A 19,102-nucleotide genomic window follows, 5' to 3' on the forward strand; every position below is an offset into this window, starting at 1 on the left:
CATTCAAAAAAAAAAAACACATAAACTCAGTTCTTTTTTTTTTTATCTTATTGTACACCACATTAACATAAAATTATTATCAAATAATCTATTGACGAGAACCACACATTTTAAATGTCAGTAAACGACAAATCAAGTTAAAACTCTAGCTTTCTTCAAAAAAACTAAAAAGTTAAAACTCTAACTACATCGCCTCAAATATCAAATGTCTTTACAACATGCAAAATTCATTCAATTTTTTTATCACATGTAATTAAAAGACATAAAAATCTTTTTTTATACCAACAAAAAAAACATAAAATTCATTCACCGAAATGATTAAAATCGAATTAACCAATTGAATTTAACAGACAAACACAATTTGACAGAAACAGTTACGATTTTGCAAGATAAGAAAAACGTGTACTAATGATAATCATAATCGTGACAAAAGTAAACGCAGTATGTGATTACAATACCCAATAATTCATGTCATTATATTAATATCATAGTATATCATTATCATATCATATGAGAAATTAAATTAAATTAAATTCTAAAAAACGAAAACGAAAGAGAAGAGAAAAGAAAATGCGTCTTATTTTCTCCACACAAAAACGACCATAATTCTTTGCTGGCACAATCGTTCCCATTGTTATCACAAAATCACAACAGATTCATTTCTGTTTTTCCCATTTTACCCCTCTTCACAATATCCTCTTGTGCTGTTTCATGTGGCGGTGTTGGTAAATCTCTCTCTCTCTCTCTCTTACATGCACTCACATATAGATATATCGATATATATAAGATCTCTCTCCTCTCTCTTCTCTCTGTGAGAGTTCAACAAAACCTCTTTCTTCTTCCATTTTCTTCTACTTTCCTTCAACAACCTTCAGCCATGGCGGGATTCGGTGGGGGCCACTGTTTCCCGTATCCACTCTTTGCTGTTATCATTGTCCTTGCTATTGTTCACGCGATTCTTGCTTCCATTGCTTCTATTCAGGTTATTTTTTCAGCATTTTCGTTTATTTTTTAGATTATTCGATCAATTTAGGTTTTGAGTTTTGTCTGATTGTTAGGATAATGGTGGCTAGTTGGATGAGGAATTTGAGATAGGAAAATGTGTTGAATTTTACTGAATGGATTGAGATTATTAGAACTGCATTTTGTGAATTTTTTATTGTTTTGTGATGGTTGTGAAATTCAATTAGACTATTTTTATGTGATGATTATTGTTGTTTATTGAATGAGCTAAAAAGTTTGATAAACTATACAATTGGAACTATTTTTTTAGTAAAATGTAATTTTTAACAAATATTTGATTCAAGACTTATATAAACACTATTGAGAAGAGTGTGTTATGTTGAATTAATAGTGGTTTGTGTTGGTATGGTGAAATTGGGAAGCTAGGTTTAGTTTTTAGGGTTAATTAACTCAATCTTGATTTCACTTATCTACTTAAACTTGATTATGATTCAGTTTAAGAATGAAGTGTTTGGGATAGTATTTCATTATCATTGACTTCGAGAAGCTGAGATTTGAGTTCTTTATGTTGTAGTGTAGTGTGAGTTCTTATTGTACTCAATGTTTGTTTTTTGTTTTTGGGTACCCCAGTTGCTGAGGATTCACTTGAGAAGTTCAGAGCTTGGTTGGACTCGCCAAAAAGTAAGTGCATTTTCCGAGCTACTTTGTTTCAGATTGCTGCTATGACTTGATCTTTTGTGAATGGATGAACTTGTATAGTTTTTAAATGTAATAATAATAAGCGATAAGTGAAATGTGACTGGCCACTATTTGCCGATCGATGCTGTAGTCTCACACTGCATATAGTTGTGCTGTTGGAATTATGTCTTCACTATACCAATTATCGAAATTTGAGAGCCTTTCCAACTCAACATTCATTTTGAATTCAGTATATAAATAAATGGTCTTGTGTGTTTATAGTAAAGGCTGGAAGAGTATGCTTTTGTTGCTATTTAAGTAACTAGCAATTTGTTACTTTTTAGATGGCAACATCTGCCACCCTTATCTTTTCTCCTTTTGCTACCTATCCTCTCTAATTTTTGCTGGTGGTGTGGGGATGTTACATGTTTGTGTGTGTATCTTACATGATCAATGAATGCATCAAATTCTAGTCCCAGTGTAGTGTCCACATGTCTATAAAAACTAATTTCAATGCTGGCATTACAAAAAAGAAAGGATAGACATGCGATGGAATATCGTAATGTAGCTGCAATTTGTATATTGCACATAGGTATATGGTACTTCTATTACTTATTCTTTGAGCTTTTATGAGTGTATAATTTTTCTATTGGAATGTAGTTTCATTGTCACTCACCACTCTAGGTTTTTACTTGCTATTAAACCAGCTTCTGTTAAATATATTAGCTTCTCATGAAATGTAAATATATGGATTGCAGGTGTTTCATCTATTGATTGGCTCTTCTAATTGGGGTTAGTTGTATTTACCTTTAATGCTCAAAGTCTATTTTAAATGTCAAGTATTTTAGGCCCGGGTTACTGATTTTTTATCATTTCCTATTTTTAATGGTTAGACTAATCCCTTTTTTATTGCATATTTTGCAACGATATATGAGGCCATCCTGAAGAAATGGCTGTGTTTGCAACTTTGCCATTTCTTCAGAACGCTTTTTAGTTTATACCTATCATCCCTTGCATTCATTAGTCCCAACTCATCAAAATTGGGTTAGGATCTTCTTCATTTCTTAAAAAAAATATGGGGGGGGATCCATTTGGAGAGAGAGACACAAAAAAGTTTGATTTTTTTTTAATGATAGTGAGACCCACTTAACGGTGGGACCTACTATCTACTTTTGTGTCTATCTCTCTCCAAATAGAGATCTCCATTTCTCGTGACAAATGGAGAGGATCTCTACTCATCAACGTTGAAGTTTTGTTTTACAAAAGTACTTTGATAGTTGGACCTGATTTTCCACCTTCATTCTATTCCATTTTCTTTTGCATTAGTATCTTGTAAGAAATGGCTAGAGATCTCAGATTTCTCTGCCAGATATCCACTGGGGTTATATCGTCTTATACTTGCATAAGTTTTGAGAGGTACATCAGATATGGTTGATAACTCACATAGTTGAAATCATGTTATTTCATATTAATTATATATTCTTTAAGTGGTATACTTGCACTTGTATTAGTTAATCCCATCCCTCATGTTGCACAACCAGAAGTAGGGTTAAATTTGAGTCTTGCTGGTCAATGAAAAATATGCTTACTGTCTTTAATGGGTTGTGACAAATTAGATTGTACAATAAAAACGATGCACCAATTTTGCTTATAATTTTATCAGGAGAATTCTGATGGGAACCTTGTATTTTATTATCAGGAAAAGTTTTCCCTTAAAACAGCTACAAAACTCGCTGCAACTCCCTATGCCCAACAACTCTAATACACACAAATCGTATGATTGATCTAATGATCTCCCTCTCAAGTATCCACTTATTTACATGCAATGTGCCTTATTGCTGCTAATAACGATCCCAACCTAACTAAGCTAATGACAATAATGTTGACTAGGGTCGCATTGATCTTCTTCAATCCCCACAACAGTAGCTAGCTCTAAAGATTCGATAGTGGCTTAGAAGTCTCTTTTTTCTCTCTACCATAGCAGCCTTAAATCTCTGTCAAATGGGTCAAATACTTGGTCAACCATTCACATCCTACAAGTTTTATTACGCAAGTTACTTGTGCTAACTACTGAGTAGCCATCACAAAGTGCAAATCCCCATGATCATTTCAATCTCTTGAAAATTCCTCACAGTGAGATCTAGTTCCCCGTTTTCTGTTTGGATGAGTTGACAGGGCTCACTTTCCTGAAAGTCTCACTTCTTCCTATTAATAGGTTGGGGATTGGCCCATTTGTTGTGCAAGGGAGGGTTTAGTTGGTATCCACTCCATTCTTCCCTAATCACCACTTTGCACTTCTTCTTGCAATGGCCATCTATATTGATGTAAGTTGACTACCTCCCGCCAACTTGAGATGTGGAAAATATCATGCGGAACTCACCCATCTCCTCCTTGTGTAAACTTTACATTTTGGTGTTATGGACGCAATGAACGGTGCTGCCATTTCCTTCTTCCATACATGCTTCAAAGGTTGCTAATATGATCATTCAAAACTCACCGCATTTTGCATTACCTCACTCACACTTGCCATCATCACCACTACCTAAACCGTTGGCTTTCAAACCCATCATCCTCACCTCATTCATTAATATTTTTGTGTTGCTCTTAGAATTTGGGTTGGGCCTAACACAACCCTTAAAAAAACGGCTTGTAAGGTGATGATGTCTCTCATTTATAATCTCATTTTCAGGTCAGATCTCATCAAATGTGGGACTCAACACATATTTTTCACATCCATGATTGAACATCTAGGGCATGACTTGAGTGGCCCAATAACAGGTGACCAACCATGTCTTAGATAGGCTCTGATGTCATCTTAGAATTTGAGTTGGACCTAACTCAACTCTTACAAAACTGATTTGAAAAATACTTGGTGGTATTTATTAGGAAATATGAGAAAAGTCTCCCTTGAGTACAACTACAAACTTGCATAACAATAAGAGTGTGAATTTCCCTACACCTATAGGCCCCAATTCTCTCTCTCACAAATGACAAGTTTGATATCCCTCCCAAGTCCCAATTTATTCTCTTATTTATAGGCTACGGGCTTTGTTTCTTCTATTTATCCCAGCCAAACTAAGCAACTAACTAGGAAACACCTAGCATATCTCTTTCTCATGTTTTTCGTCATAGTCCTAAACTTGGTAAGTCTAGCGTTCTTTTGGTAATCTCACGCTTCTATGTCAGATATCATGTGTAGCTTGCCTGTTTATCAAATTCTTTTACGTAGAAACGATGATCTTTAATAACTACTTGATACAAATATTGTCCAATGTGTGAATTTGTGAAATGGTTCTATTTTAGTTACTCACAAATTACATCAGCAATAGTTAACATTGCCCGTCCTCCTTGTTTTCTCTTTATTTCATCTTAACTGTTCAATTTCAAATTGCAGGTTACTCCATTTATTTGGCATTGATACTCCTTGCTGCTTGCAAGGGATGGACATATTGGTCACACTCTTGTGGTTTTATCTTTATGGGTATGCCTCTGTTCAGTATTAACTAGACACCGGTGATAAGCTTTTATTGTTGGTTAAAATGTTTAAACTGTTGAAAATTGTTTTGCAGCACTCCCCAAAGTACTTTTTTTTGCAGCATTTCTTCTTCTTTTATCCTTCTGGTATGTAACTTTACTTATTGTTAAGATGTTTATTTAGTTTTTACTGACTTGCAGTGTTTGCTACAAAAAAATTACCTGTAGCAAGTACTAACAATCGCTCTTCAGCCTTGAGAAATCTCTGCTGCCATCTCTTTCTTATTTATTTGTCTGTTTTTCACTTTTGATTCATTTCCCTTCTTACAACTATAGTGGTGAATTGTTGTTTACTGTATGCCAGCAAAACTTAATTCAAGCTGCTTCATTATTAGTATATATATCACAAACAAGCGGGAGGGTTGGGTAGGTCAACTGGTTTGAGCTAAGGGTTAAGGAGTTGGAGGCTCTGGGTTCAAATCCGGACGAATAAGTAATATTATCTAACAATTAATTACTAACATTTGCCATTCAAAAAAATATATATGTGCATGACTTTTTTGAAAATGAAATGTGCATAAATATGCACGCTGACAGTTAGGTTTGGTTTTCTGAGTTGTCAAGAAAACAAACATTGTTTTGTTTTGGCGTTTTGAGACTTTGAGGTAGTATTGTGATCTAATTCAATTTGCAGGCATTTCTTGTTTTAAACCATTTATATTGTGTCCACTATTTTTGTTAAATGGTCGAACTGGACTCTTGAATCAGATCGTTTAAATGTAAACTTGATTTAACTAGTATAAGATGGCATGTATTTCCTCTAAAGCGGAGATTGTATGTTAGCAAATAAATATCGTGGATGCAATTTTTTTTAATTACGTATTACATTGATTGGTGTTGCAAAATAAAAACACCAATATTAAATTTTCAATTTTTATTATTTCCCTCTCTTTACAAAGTCTTGTTAGGATAAAATGATCGTTAGCTACAGAATGAATCACGACCAGAGAATGATCGAATGACATTAATGATGCTAAAACTTTATTATATATTTTGGTGGGCGCATAGGTGTGATCTTGATAGTGATTTTTTAAAACAAAAATGAAAAGGATTGGCTGATGAAAACAAATTTAGGATTTTGTAGCAATGATTGAAACATTAGAGGAGAGCAATCTTTTATGCAAAAGTTGAAAATTGTGAAAATTCAAGGCGGTCAAGGAGGTGTGTTTTGGTGATGGGGGTATGTCTGTTGGAAGCTTGGTCCCCATTTCACCCCACTGTTGTATGTATACTTGACCATCTAACTCTACAGGTCATCCACTCGCATTAACATGATAATAGAGTGCTTTATTGAATGAGAATTGAGCAGCAGCTATAATGATGTATATCTAATATAATTTTAGGCTATTGTATTACTCAATACTAACTACTTTTTATGTTGCACTTGGGTCCCTTTTCTAGGGTTGACCTATGCCATCAGCCAGACGATGACGATGACTATGAAGGAAGTTTCTCTGAGGAGCCTTTGCTGGGAAAGACTTCAAATGAATTGATTTTAGCGAACAGGGATAGACATAGAAAGTGTTTTCCTATTCGTTTTTCTCGTCTTGGATATCGTCAAAAGATTGTGACTTTGGTATGAGAAACAAAAAGTGCTTATTCTCATGTAGCTCTTATTTTTGTCTTTCACTCTATCCTTAATTTTGACAGTCATATATAAATTTCACAAGTATTTCCTTCAAATATAATGACTTGGATATGATTCGCCAGGTTATGTTGCTACTTTTCATCACCATTGTGGCATTTGCTGTAATAATCTGGATTGGGCTAGGAAAGAATCCCATTGACTCTGAAGTGGCAGCTCGGGTATGGTAACTGTAACTTCATTTTGTTTTGTATAATCCAAAATGCATTAAGAAAAGACTTAGATCTAATGACTTGCTGGGATTATAGTTTATGATAGAATGCAATGGCATTGATTGACTTATGTAGTCATACTCATCTAATGGAAAAAGTTCTGGTAGTGGTTGTTATTTTTGTGATCTATGATGCCATGCACCACTATGACTTTCTTGTTAGTGGTTGTAATTCTCCTTATTCTATATCCTAACGGGGCCTAAAGCAATTCATCAAGACCAGCTTGTAAGGTGACAGAGAACTTAGTCCAATAACAGAAATAGGATAGTCTTTAATACCATCTTAGAATTTGGCTTAGGGTCTAACTCAGTCCCACAAAACCAACTTGTAAGGTGAAGACTGTCCAAGCCTTATAAGCATTGCTTAGGCCATATCTCTAGTCGATGGGGGACTTCAACATGTTTGTATTTGATTGGGCCAAAATATTTTTGTGAATATTTTCTATAAGGAAAAAATTCAACACAACAAAACAATCAGAGATGATTAAAAAGTGTTTTGAGGATAGAAGATTCTCCTTAAAATAAAATAAGAAAAATAGAAAATAAACAGGAGATGTCAAAGGATCAATGAGACATAGTTACCCAATCTCCTAAATATCTGCCAGGGAAACCTTTGTAAAATGGTTATGTACCCTGTGTAACTGACACTTGTTTCTTTCAAAAGTCTAGCTGACTTTAAATAGAAATGTTGGGGGGATCTTCTAACTTTCTTATCGAAAAAGAGTAGGAAGAACTATGGTATATGTTGTTTGGATGAGGATGGATTCATGTGATAAGCTTGGATGCCATAGTTATAATGAACCGTGGATGTTTTCTCAGTCTTTGAACAATCCTTTCAATCATGTTTTGGTGACTAAAGATCTCATGCAGGTGTACTTGGATATTTCTGCTATTGGAATGCTTTTCTTAGGCGCAGCACTGGCATGTTATGGTAAGCAACTACTATTCTAGTTGTTTTCCATTTTAAGTTAAGTAGGTTTGAAGTTGATTATCTTCTCTTGCTGAAGGGATGTACTAATTTGTATATCTTTGTGTAAAATGCATCGGCATCAATCAATTTATGAACCTGCATTTATTTGGCTGATTATCTAGAAGGAACGGTTATTGTTCGGATTTTTTTTTTATATTCTACATAACACATGTGCTTCATGTCTTCTACCATTTGTGTGATAAGAGCACTCAAACTCTGCTGTTATAATTTGATTATCTTGCTGTTTATCAAAACAAAAATATGAGACAAAGTTGTAGTGAAGAAATGTTTATTCTCTATAATAATGATAATAATAATCATTTTAGGGTAATGTTGGGTGAGCAACTAGGTGATACCAAATTCAAACATAATATACGCCCTATTTTTCTGGAAAGTCAATCATAAATAAAATCGTAGAATACCAACATTACCTTGGTCCGAGTGGAACTGGATTCTGATACTTAAACAAGGTCTCAGGTTTGAGCCTTAGTGATGGAAAAGAACATGGTTGGGAAGGAAGACTCTCCTAAAGGTGGTCCAGCCATGTTTCTGTGCGGAGATTGGTTATCGGCAAAGTTTGTAGATACTTCACACCAATAACATAACTAGCCAAAAGAATAAAATAATAGTTAAACTATGCTTATGGTTTTCATCTCTTTTTCTACATTAGTATTATTGAAGGAAATTTCTATTTGTAAGAAAGCATTCATTACATGACAAGCTTTGGATGGATTTATAAAAAATCCAAGTCAATAATTTGTATTGTTGAAATGTTTTTTTTTTGAAGAGTTGTATTGTTGAAATGTTAATGACTATTGAGTACTGAGTCGTGAGATGCCTGTTTTTATAGACATAGTTTCTCATTGTAATTTTTGTTTATGTTCCTTTATAGGAATCCTATTATGCTTGAAGATGAGCAAAGTGAGAGCTGAGAAACCTTCATCTGAAATGGGAAAGGTACTAAATTTCTGTTTCCTCTGGAGCATTAGATAACACATAGCTTTCGTGGGTTGAGCTTGTTTGTTTTCTAGGTCATGTGACCTGCTTGCTGCTGGATGCCCCACTCATGGCTTCTTGCACGTTATCTACATTTTTCTACACTTTAAATGCTTATTTTAGATAAATGCACATGTATAGAGACAGTGATGCCGGCTTGTGCTGGTGTGCATAATATTTTTATAGATTATTGAAAGCATTCCATTTTATCAGGTTGCAGGTTTAACAATAGTCTCTGTACTATGCTTCACATCAAGTTCCTGCATAGAACTTTTAACGGACATTCCTGTAAGTATAAGTTAAGTGTTTGCAAGAGTTTTTTATCCTTGATAAATGCTAAAATTTCCTGAACTAGCCTTCATGCTATTATTTTATTATTGCAGATGATGTTTCACTGGCATCAGCAGCGTATGAATGATGTATATGCCTCTCTTCTGCTGATTTTGTATTTTTTTGTGGGTATGTGCTGTTAATAAGATAGTTATCGCCTCATACTTCAGTTGATGGAATCTTTTATTCTTTCCTTTTACGAAAGTAATGACAGTCTTTGAAAACATTGTACCTGGCCTGCTGCCTATAATACTCTGTTTGTATTTTCCATTCAATTGTAGATTGATTGCTTTTTGAAATGGTTTCTTCTCCTTTAATTCTGAACCTGACACTATTTCCAGGTTCATCAATACCTTCAGCAGTAGTACTGTGGGTGATGAGAGAATTACCGCCAGCAGAAGCTGCTGATGTAGTAGAGGAATCAAGTACAATCGCTTTTGTTGCTAATAGTTCAGTTGCTGCTCATCATCCTCAGCGCTGGACTACAGCTACAAGCCTACAGAATCAGGTCCCTATAGCACACATCTTTTCTTTGGTTAAATTATCTTTGCAGTATTCAGTTGATTCTGAAATCTTTTTCCTTATCTTGTCCTTCATCAGTAGAAAAATAATTTTTTACATGGATTGCTCTTGACGGTTGAGGCTTTAAGATTCAAATTCATATTGTTTCTGACGAGTGTCATCACACAAGTCACAAGGTGAAGTTGAATGTCGATCGAGCATATGCAGAAATAATTCATCTATGCAGAATATTATGATGTCAATAATTTTCTTAAAATAACTTTGTTTAATGAACTGACTAGCACGGTACATTTTTTATTGTGTATTAGTTTTCTAGCGGTCAAGGAAGCTTTTCATCTTACAATAGTTATGCTTTTGTCCTACCTCAATAGTTTTTAATCATGCATTTCTTTTCTTGTGTGTTTTGTTTTGTCATGTTTTATGCCTTTGTTGCACATTAACCTAATTGTATAGTGACATAACCTCTGTCATTTTTGCAGACATCAAGAGCTAGTCCTATATAATCTTTCCATGTAAATCTTCTTGTTCCGCTGGAATTTGGGCACAGCATATTGGAGTTTCTTCGGAACATGTTGAACCTTAGAGCAAGTATGAGAGAAAACGATGGTGATGGTCGATGCAAGTACTAAAAGGCCTTATGATTTCCAATCCTAATGTACTTGCGTTTTAAATCTAACTAACTGTATATAGCAGCGATTTGATATATGAAATTTCTTTTCGTGCTATACAAGTTTTGGGATGCAATGGTTCTTTCAAAAAAAAAAAAAGTTGGGATGCAATGGTGGTTGGGAATCTCTCGTTTCAAATAACACTTGCCTGATGTGAATATAAATGTTGCCAAGCGAGTATGTTATTCCAACCTGCTTGCAAACTGAATCAATATCACAGTTTTGACAAGGATCTTTTTACTAGCTTCTACCATTATGGTAATGATATGACTTGCCTTATATTTAAAAAAATAAATAAAAATCAAATTGGATACAATATCTCAAATCAAGGGTCTTTTTGTAATAGATTTAAAAAAAATACATTCAATAATATAGATATTTTTTTAGAGATTTTAAGAAGTATGAACTGTTTTTTGAATAAGCGAGATTTTAAGAAGTATGAACTGTTTTTTGAATAAGCTAAATTAGCCCACTTAAATTGACACTGGGGAGAATCGAATCTAAGACCTCGGGGAGGAGAACACTCTCAGGTCTCAAGTTAATATCATCAGGCCAACCCAAGTGGGTTAGAAGTGTGAACTGTTTATGTTTGTTTACCATGATAACATTTAATTTTTTTTTAAAGTTTATATATAATGATTTTCAATAAAATGTATTTAAAATATATTCTCATTTTGAGCGGTTTTAATATTATTACTTTTTAAGATTTTCATTTTTTGAAGTCGTAAAAGATGGGTAAAACACTTAAAAAGTTATACTTTTTCTAATAAAAAGATGTTTTGTTTAAAGAAACTGTACGAAATATACCCCCACGTCTTATATTTTACATCATGTTGTATAACTGGTCTATTCAATAAAATCCTTATATTCAACTTTTGGATTTGATCAATTCCATCGAACTTGCAGAATAAACGTGAGAATATGTAATCGGTGACGCTGATAGATATGCAGCAAATAGCAATAATAGGTACCCAAAAAACAAGAATATAACTAGGTTATCAGTTTCATTGTCAATTATATCATGTTACAAGGATTGATTTGTTTGTTTCGATTATTATTCAACTTCAACTGAGATTGGATCCGGATGAAAGAAGAAAAAAGAAAAAAGATACGGATTTTTTTTATGCATATTCCAGTGCACCGAAGGTTATGTAACGAGATGAAACTTGAAACACCGTGGGGCCTAAACCAGTATAAAGTTAGAAGCCACTGAACAAAAAACAAAAGGTTCAATAGTGCGCCACTAAATGCAGTATTGGGAGCCAGTGGTACGAAAATGCACATTCAATGCATACACGACAGTGATCTGTGTTAATTGAAACTTTTGTACATTTCAATGAAGGTTGACCACAACAGTAGTAAAGAAAATCTACACAACAGAGATTTGAGCGAGCTTTGTACATAAAGCATGCAAAATAAATCTGTCTTCTTTCTAGAAAATTACACTTACATGGCACTTGACAGCATCATGCAAATACGGATCCAAGGTACAAGAAGTACTGAAAAAACATGCATGAACTCACATGGGGGAAATTATCAGTCCAGTAAATTGATAGTACATTACATTCATGGCATAGCAACATGCATAATAGACATTATTTTTAGGAAAGAACCTTCAGTCAATCCCCACAATTCATACAGAAGGTAAATAAACAAGCATAAGTAAAACACTAGCTAGAAGGACAATTATTTCAGAATTTTCTTACATGACCAGAATAAGTAAAATGTCAGTCATTATTAATTTGCAAGGCATCTTCCCTCCAACGGTTACGAGGAAGGTGCGCAGGGCCAGAAAGTAGTCGGCAACGACAGAGTTCCGACTGCAGCAGCAACATATATGTATCTCCGACATTTTCACGGTCCAACTCCGAATTGCTCGACTTCAACCTTGAGAGACTTGAGGTATTTTACAGCTTCGTCCAAAACGGTAACGGTGTCCATTTGGTTGCCTCCACCAGGCACGATATTTCTCAATATTTTCACCATCCTCTTCATCTCCAAGTGTTGTTTCTTTTCACTGATGCAGTAACCCTTTGTCCCTGACGAGTTATGTGCGGATGATAACAACCTCTTCTTCCTTGATTTCGTGCAGTAACTGGAGCAAGTATCAGACGTACTATCATCTTTTTCATGAGTCCTTGCAGTGCTGACTTCTTCTTCGTCATAGTCTTCTAGTTCATCCGAGTCTAGGCTCAACAATGCATCAATGTCCTTAGAGTCCTCTACAAAAGAAGATGACAATTCCGTTTCCATTTGATTAATTTTATCCTTCTCAAAATCTTGAGTGCAAGTAGCATGAGTGTTGAAGCCGGGACTGTTAAACTTGTAGGTCGTTGCAGGATGGAACAAAATCCTGTTTTGTTGATCTGTTTGATCAAAGACAATGAAATTCTTAGGGCAAACCTCAGAGGGCTGCAAGTTAAACCTTTCAAATGGTGTTATCTGACTCGCACTTGGAGGTAAAACGGCATCAAAGGCAGAAGCATGTGGAGCATTCATATAAGTACCAAAGGCAGAACCATGTGGAGCATTCATGTAAGTACCGAAAGCAGAAGCATGTGGAGCATTCATATAAGTGCCAATGGCTTCATCTGCCAAAGGACGTACTGCCTTTCCCGGGAGAAAATACTCGTGAGTCTGCATTAAATATCCGTCCACTCTCACTAAACTAAACGCAAACAATGCTGATTTGGCCTGTGCAACTGGAAATTATTCGGTACTAGAGCTGGATGGATGTTCCTACAGGGATGTAACAACTAAACAGCAGGTACTAAGCTAATTCCAATTCCATCTAAACAAATAATGGCAACTTTTACAAATTAAAATTTCGTCTTTTAACAGCCTTCTAATGAAGAATTTCAATACAAGGCAATCTCTCCCCAAACCCAAATCAACGTTCCTTGAAGCTAGACTACGTAACAGGCTTAAGCAACTGACGAAAATATTCAGCCTGCATAAGAAAACGAAGTGGTATATAAGGTAGCAATAATAGAACAGGAAAAATGCAAAAAATATTTCACAGCTAAGAGAGACAATTAGTAAATTTAGAGATGTTGATGTTCAATGCTGCAGTTCTATACCATGCCATTCACAAAGTGTGTATGTTCAAAAAGTTACCGATAACCTTCAAAGCATGTTGCTTTATAAAGCCATTAGCCATAACAAGATAATGAAGCTCAATCTTCAATATTTTTAGAAACTAAAATATAGATAGATCCACTTTTTGAGAAGATTTTTAGAAACTGAAATATAGACAGATCCTCCTTTTGAGAATATTTTTATGTCATATGTGCTAATAATTGTACAGATTCTAATATCTAGCATGCAAAATCGGAGGAATGATGCAAAATTCCATTTAATTTTCAAATCTCGTATCCAAAATCATGGCAATCCAGAAAAGGGGAGAAATATTTACCTGGCAAACCAACATCAACTGACTGTATGCAATAACTCCAACACTCATTTTAATGTACCCAACTTTGGCAATGAACATTCTCAAGAATTACTAAATAGAAAAGTAAAAAACACTAATTAGAGGAGTTCCTCTGCAGCCTAATCACCTGCAGCAGCAAGACAGGATAAAACGATCATCAAATCAGAAGAAATAAGAATCAACATGAAATAGTAAAACATTAGGTTCTATACATAATACAATGTTCAAAATAAAGTATGAAACTAAGGAAGCTGTAGTCAGTGTATTGTTTCTATCTACGGCACTGATGTCGTATAAGCTATATGGCATTCCCAACCAATCCAAAACAATAATACTGACTTCATAACTTCAACTTTCCACGGCAAGCAGTAGAAAAAGTTATAAATATGATTCTATAAACTATAGCAGCAGGTTAAGAGAACAAAATATTTTACCTCAGCTAATTAAATTACAGAATCACGCGAAAAAACACCACCAAGCAAACACAATTACTCTTGAAAAGGGAAAACCAAGGCATCTTGATTGATCTCAATTCCAGAATATCTTTAATGACAAACCCAAAACTCTGACCTGAAAGTGTCAAAATTAGGATTCCATTAAATGCAAAATCAACTATAAATAACATAAAACCAATAGAAGTAAAAGACTACCTCACTCCAATCTAGCTCTAAAATCATAACCAAATCCAAAACAAATAAATAAAGTGAAAAAACATGAAAGAACAGTTATTATACCAGTTAGAATTTAACAAAGCATTTACATACCTAACATATAAAAATCCTAAATCTAATCTCAAGAACAGAATCCACAATTCAATTTTCATACCCATTAACTTGAATAAATTTTTACAGTCAAATACAGCATAAAGTTTCAAACTTTTCATCAAAACTATACACAGTACCAAATCAATGAATCAATTCGAAAATAGAAATAAAAATATATACCTAGTAATCAGCAAATAAAAACTCAATATACGTATAAATCTATGTTGTTGAACCAAAAATAGAAACTTTTTAACAAAAATCAAACAAAAAAACAAAGCCCAAAAAAAAAAAAAAGAATTTCAAAAATCAAAATTGGAGTGAAAAGCAAGACCTAGGATTTGTGAGGAAGAGGAAAAGGGTGTGAAAGGAAATTGAAGATGGATCAGAGAAGAAGGGTTTTGTGTGTTGAGATGAAAATGCTAAGAAGATGAAATTTTTGCGGAGAAGAGTTTTGAGATTGGGAGCATTTTCAAGATATGAAGGCGTGATGGGATGGGTCAAACATGGATGATCTCAGCCGTTGGATTAGATCGACATTGTTCTTGGAAATGCACTTCCGTTTATCGCGGGTATGATAGTGACCGTTCGATTAGAGCACGCGTGAAGAGGGATGGGTACCCGTGAGGTTGACAAATGCTCGATTAAAATAATATAAAAGCCAATTATTTTTTACTAGCGATTTAGTGCCCGTTTGGTTCAGCTTTGAATATACTCCCTCCGTTCCTTTTTAAGTGTCACTTTTGGAGAAATTTTTTGTTCCTTTTTTGTTCCTATTTATTGTGGAGAGAGAAATATATGAAATAAGATATTAAATGACTAAGGCTATTATAGTAAAAGTATAGATTATTGTATAAGAAAAAGTAACATTTATTGAGTGTCTTGGTTTGTGTAAAATGTTAAAAAGTGACACTTAAAAAGGAACGGAGGTAGTAATTGATTCTGAGAGAATTGATTCTGACAGAATTGATTCTGAGAGAATTGATTTATGTTTGGATACAATTATGTAGAATTGATTAAACAAAATGATTTATGTTTGGATGCAATTATGTAGAATTGCTTTTGAATGTATAATTACTAAAATAGACATAGCTAAAGGAGAATTGATAAAGGGCAATAAAGTAAAATAACATGTTGTAATAATAAAATATACAAACCTATACACGTTGTTCAAGGAGAATTGATTCTAGAAAAGCTAGAAGTTAGGATTTGTAGCTTCATGGAGAATTGTTTTTGGAGGATAAAAGCAATTCTGAAAAGCTGAACCAAACACGTTGTTTTTGGCTAGAATTGCTTTTGGCACTGTAGAGAATTGATTTTGGGCTAGAATTGCTTCTCAGAAGCCAAACCAAACAGGCCCGTACTAGCATTCCAATGTCATACGAGTTTATAAGCTATCTCGAACAAACTCGTACTGCTAACACGGATGCTATGTGCATACAAGAAGTGTTGTAATTTTCCATCGCTCTACACTCGCTTTTTAATTGGTTGAAGTAAATGTGAGTGTATTACTTCTAACCAAATTTATCATTGTTGAAAAACACACCATAAGATGATTAAAGGAGTTGTGACTTTTAACAATCACATGTGAATTTAAACACAATACAACTCTCGAGGTAAGGTTCACTACAATTGCCCATGACATATTTGAACCTATTCATGTATGCATGCATGCAACTATTAAAAAAAGAAAAAACACATTCCCACTTTAAATCCAACATGGAAGCAACTCAAAAAGACGCATATGAAATTGAAGCAACTCAATAATTAATGCAATCGAAGTAAACAAGAGTCATGGAGTAACTTTATGAGAAATGTTATTTGAACAATCATTTTTTGGGACAACTTACGGAACAACCAAAATATACAAAGAAATATAAATATTGGCACACAAACCAAGGCAACATAAAAAGAAAATCAAATCACGATGTGGGTGTGAGAAAAAAAATGTGTCACAAAAGTTGTCAAAAATTGTTGTTCAAATATCATATTTCTGGTTTTGTACACTAGCCAAAAAAACATAAATAATAAGGGCATTTTAGTCCAAAACTTACAACTATTTATATACTTTAATTATTCCTTAATACTGTACAGACAACTAAAACATCAAAAGATAAAAAAACAGAGAGTAGAAAAATACTTCTAAAAACATAACTAAAGCTATAAATTTATTTAATAAAACAACTATAAAATATGTAAATAAAAATGTTATCAAACTCCCTCGTGTTTGAACCATTGTATGTCCTCAAACATTTGCTTACGTATGAAGTTTTGGAAACAATCAATTGTTAGAACAATAGGAGCAAAATTTAAATGCGTGTGTAAACATTGGAAAAAAAAAATCCAAAATAAAGAGATCACTAACCTAAGTTCCAAGTTAGAAGGTGATTTGGTTTTGTTGTTCTTTTGAATGTTCATTGGCTACATTAAGTTAAAACAGTGTGTTCTGACAAGATGTTCTAGCACGTGGTATGACATCTTGCTGTTGGTTTTCGCATAATTTAGAGTAATGGTTTTCACGTATTTTTCCATAAGCTTTTGGATATGTTACTTGTGCTCCAAGAAATGTTTGTTTCTAGAAGTATTCTTGACGTCGGTTCAAGTTGTCGTGTGTTTGAAGTTATTTCCAAATTAGATTTAAGATAAATATATTTTGTGTTTCTAGAAGATTGGTGTTGAAAATATAAAAGATTTGTTTCAAATATATTATGTGTTTCTAGAAGATTGGTGCCGAAAATATAAAAGACTTGCTGCAAATATATTTCTGAGAGGAAGATTTGATGCAGGTATATTTCTAGAAGGAAAATTTGATGCAAATATATTTTGGCCTGTTGAAGGAAAAGCCCAGCAGATGAATGACGATATAAGAAGGCTCAAGCCAATAACAAGTTAGTGAAATCAATATTGAAGATCATAGTTTTAGGGTTTATTCTGCTTGAGTCTTTGTGTTTTATTGTACACAACTTTTGTGCCGCCATTGAATATCTAAAGGTTGGGAGTTGTTTTGTGTTAGTTGAGTTGTAATTTGTTCTTTGTATACCACTCAAGTGCTTCTAGCAATAGTTGGTTTGTGTTTTGAAGTTGTTATCCTATTTTATTGTATTTGTGATTGAGTCAATCATTTGGGATAGTGATTGATGAAAAGTGAGAGGGGTCTCTTGTATTTAGGGGGAATCGTAGAAATACCCAAGTAGTATCAGGTGAAGAGACAATGAACAATGTTTGTTCACATGAGACTAGGAACTAATACTATTGAAAGTGAATTTCTTTTCTTGGGTGGATGTCCCCCCAGATGTAGGCGACGTTGCACCGAATTGACTTACCAAATCTCTTGTATTCTTCTCTACCGCTCTTTACTTTATTTTTATCTGGTTAATATTGTGCTATAATTGTCGTACACATTGTCCCGGACATTGTGTAGAACATTTGCACTACGAGAACGAGAATTTCAAGTTCCACTCGTTTGTTCTTCAAAGACCCACAAGCTTGACTATAAAATGACATTTATACCGATTCTTTTGTGAAATAAGCATTAATCTATGATACTTTCTTTCAGAGTTAAAATAAGGTCATGATTAAAGAAATTTTATTTATTTTCAACAAATTGACTAAGCAACCCATCTTAATTTTAATTAAAATGTCCATTCGAGCATTTTTAATTACAGGCACATGGGGATCAATCATACTTGGAATATGATTAGTGTATATAGATAAAGGAAAGTCGTTACAGGACTAACCAATGAAGTTTAATTCCAACACAATTTGTTATTTCATAGAATCGATCCATTTAACATGTACACAACCAACTATTTATACAAAACCATGGCTTTTAACAATCAAAACAGTTGAATGGTTCATTTACCAGATCCACATGGATCAATAACTGTAAATATTTGATGTTGCTAAACACATTCATCATAATCGTCATATTATTGTATGGAAAATTCTGATAAATTTCATCAGTGAACACGTTAAGGAATCAAATATATAAATAATGGATCAAAATATTATCCATTGAAATGGAGAACATATGGAGAACATAATTTAGGAGAGAATCAATAACGATCATAGCTCGTATAGCTTGTATTTAATTTCTTAAAGATTTAAAAATTGATACTTTACAACAACTTACATATACAAAGAAATCACCGTCCTAAATGTATGCTTCACCGTCGATCCACCATAAACACGTAAAAGTAGAGTTAATCTTAGTCTTCAATCCTTATACTCTTTAGCAATTTCTCAACAAGCAAAAGTATAATATTATAAAAACATGTTAACTGATAAGCTTAATTGCATTTTTTACATCTCAAAGTACCTTGGACATACGCCATTTGTAACTTGGCTCCAAACTTACACTGGATTGACATCATGTATTAATATGTTGCTCA

General features: G+C 33.8%; 2 protein-coding genes across 3 annotated transcripts; one reads left to right on the top strand and one right to left on the bottom strand.

Annotated features, from left to right (window-relative positions):
- The first annotated feature begins 811 nt into the window (after window positions 1-811).
- Window positions 812-10,579, top strand: LOC146932843 (tobamovirus multiplication protein 1-like). Of its 2 annotated transcripts, XR_015008068.1 has the most exons (14): window positions 812-982; window positions 1,594-1,644; window positions 2,400-2,433; window positions 5,036-5,122; window positions 5,211-5,262; window positions 6,577-6,751; window positions 6,886-6,981; window positions 7,902-7,962; window positions 8,894-8,958; window positions 9,211-9,285; window positions 9,381-9,456; window positions 9,669-9,835; window positions 9,928-10,025; window positions 10,329-10,579. XR_015008068.1 is itself a non-coding variant. In XM_085708016.1 (13 exons), the coding sequence occupies exons 1-13, from the start codon at window positions 878-880 to the stop codon at window positions 10,350-10,352; spliced, it is 1,068 nt and encodes a 355-aa protein (XP_085564142.1). In that variant the 5' UTR covers window positions 812-877; the 3' UTR covers window positions 10,353-10,579. The 2 variants fall into 2 exon arrangements, 1 of the variants encoding a protein (XP_085564142.1); XM_085708016.1 differs by lacking the exon at window positions 9,928-10,025.
- Window positions 10,580-12,036: 1,457 nt separating this feature from the next.
- LOC146932844 (basic helix-loop-helix (bHLH) DNA-binding superfamily protein) lies at window positions 12,037-15,164 on the bottom strand. The gene is made up of 4 exons (XM_085708017.1): window positions 15,046-15,164; window positions 14,385-14,520; window positions 13,933-14,077; window positions 12,037-13,467 (listed from the first exon to the last, which is right to left on the bottom strand). Exon 4 carries the CDS (start codon window positions 13,158-13,160, stop codon window positions 12,372-12,374), a length of 789 nt encoding a protein of 262 aa, XP_085564143.1. The 5' UTR covers window positions 13,161-13,467; window positions 13,933-14,077; window positions 14,385-14,520; window positions 15,046-15,164; the 3' UTR covers window positions 12,037-12,371.
- Window positions 15,165-19,102: the final 3,938 nt, after the last annotated feature.

The sequence above is a fragment of the Medicago sativa genome, chromosome 4 (genome assembly GCF_051527215.1).
Source record: "Medicago sativa cultivar Bolivia chromosome 4, Bolivia_mono, whole genome shotgun sequence".
Classification (NCBI taxonomy): Eukaryota; Viridiplantae; Streptophyta; class Magnoliopsida; order Fabales; family Fabaceae; genus Medicago; species Medicago sativa.

Excerpts from the sequence above, each read along its gene's own strand:
- LOC146932843 (XM_085708016.1), top strand. The coding sequence starts at position 878 with ATGGCGGGATTCGGTGGGGGCCACTGTTTCCCGTATCCACTCTTTGCT. Across the intron at positions 5,263-6,576 it reads CTTCTTCTTTTATCCTTCTG|GGTTGACCTATGCCATCAGC; the intron begins GTATGTAACTTT and ends TCCCTTTTCTAG. Across the intron at positions 6,982-7,901 it reads ACTCTGAAGTGGCAGCTCGG|GTGTACTTGGATATTTCTGC; the intron begins GTATGGTAACTG and ends GATCTCATGCAG.
- LOC146932844 (XM_085708017.1), bottom strand. The coding sequence starts at position 13,160 with ATGCAGACTCACGAGTATTTTCTCCCGGGAAAGGCAGTACGTCCTTTG.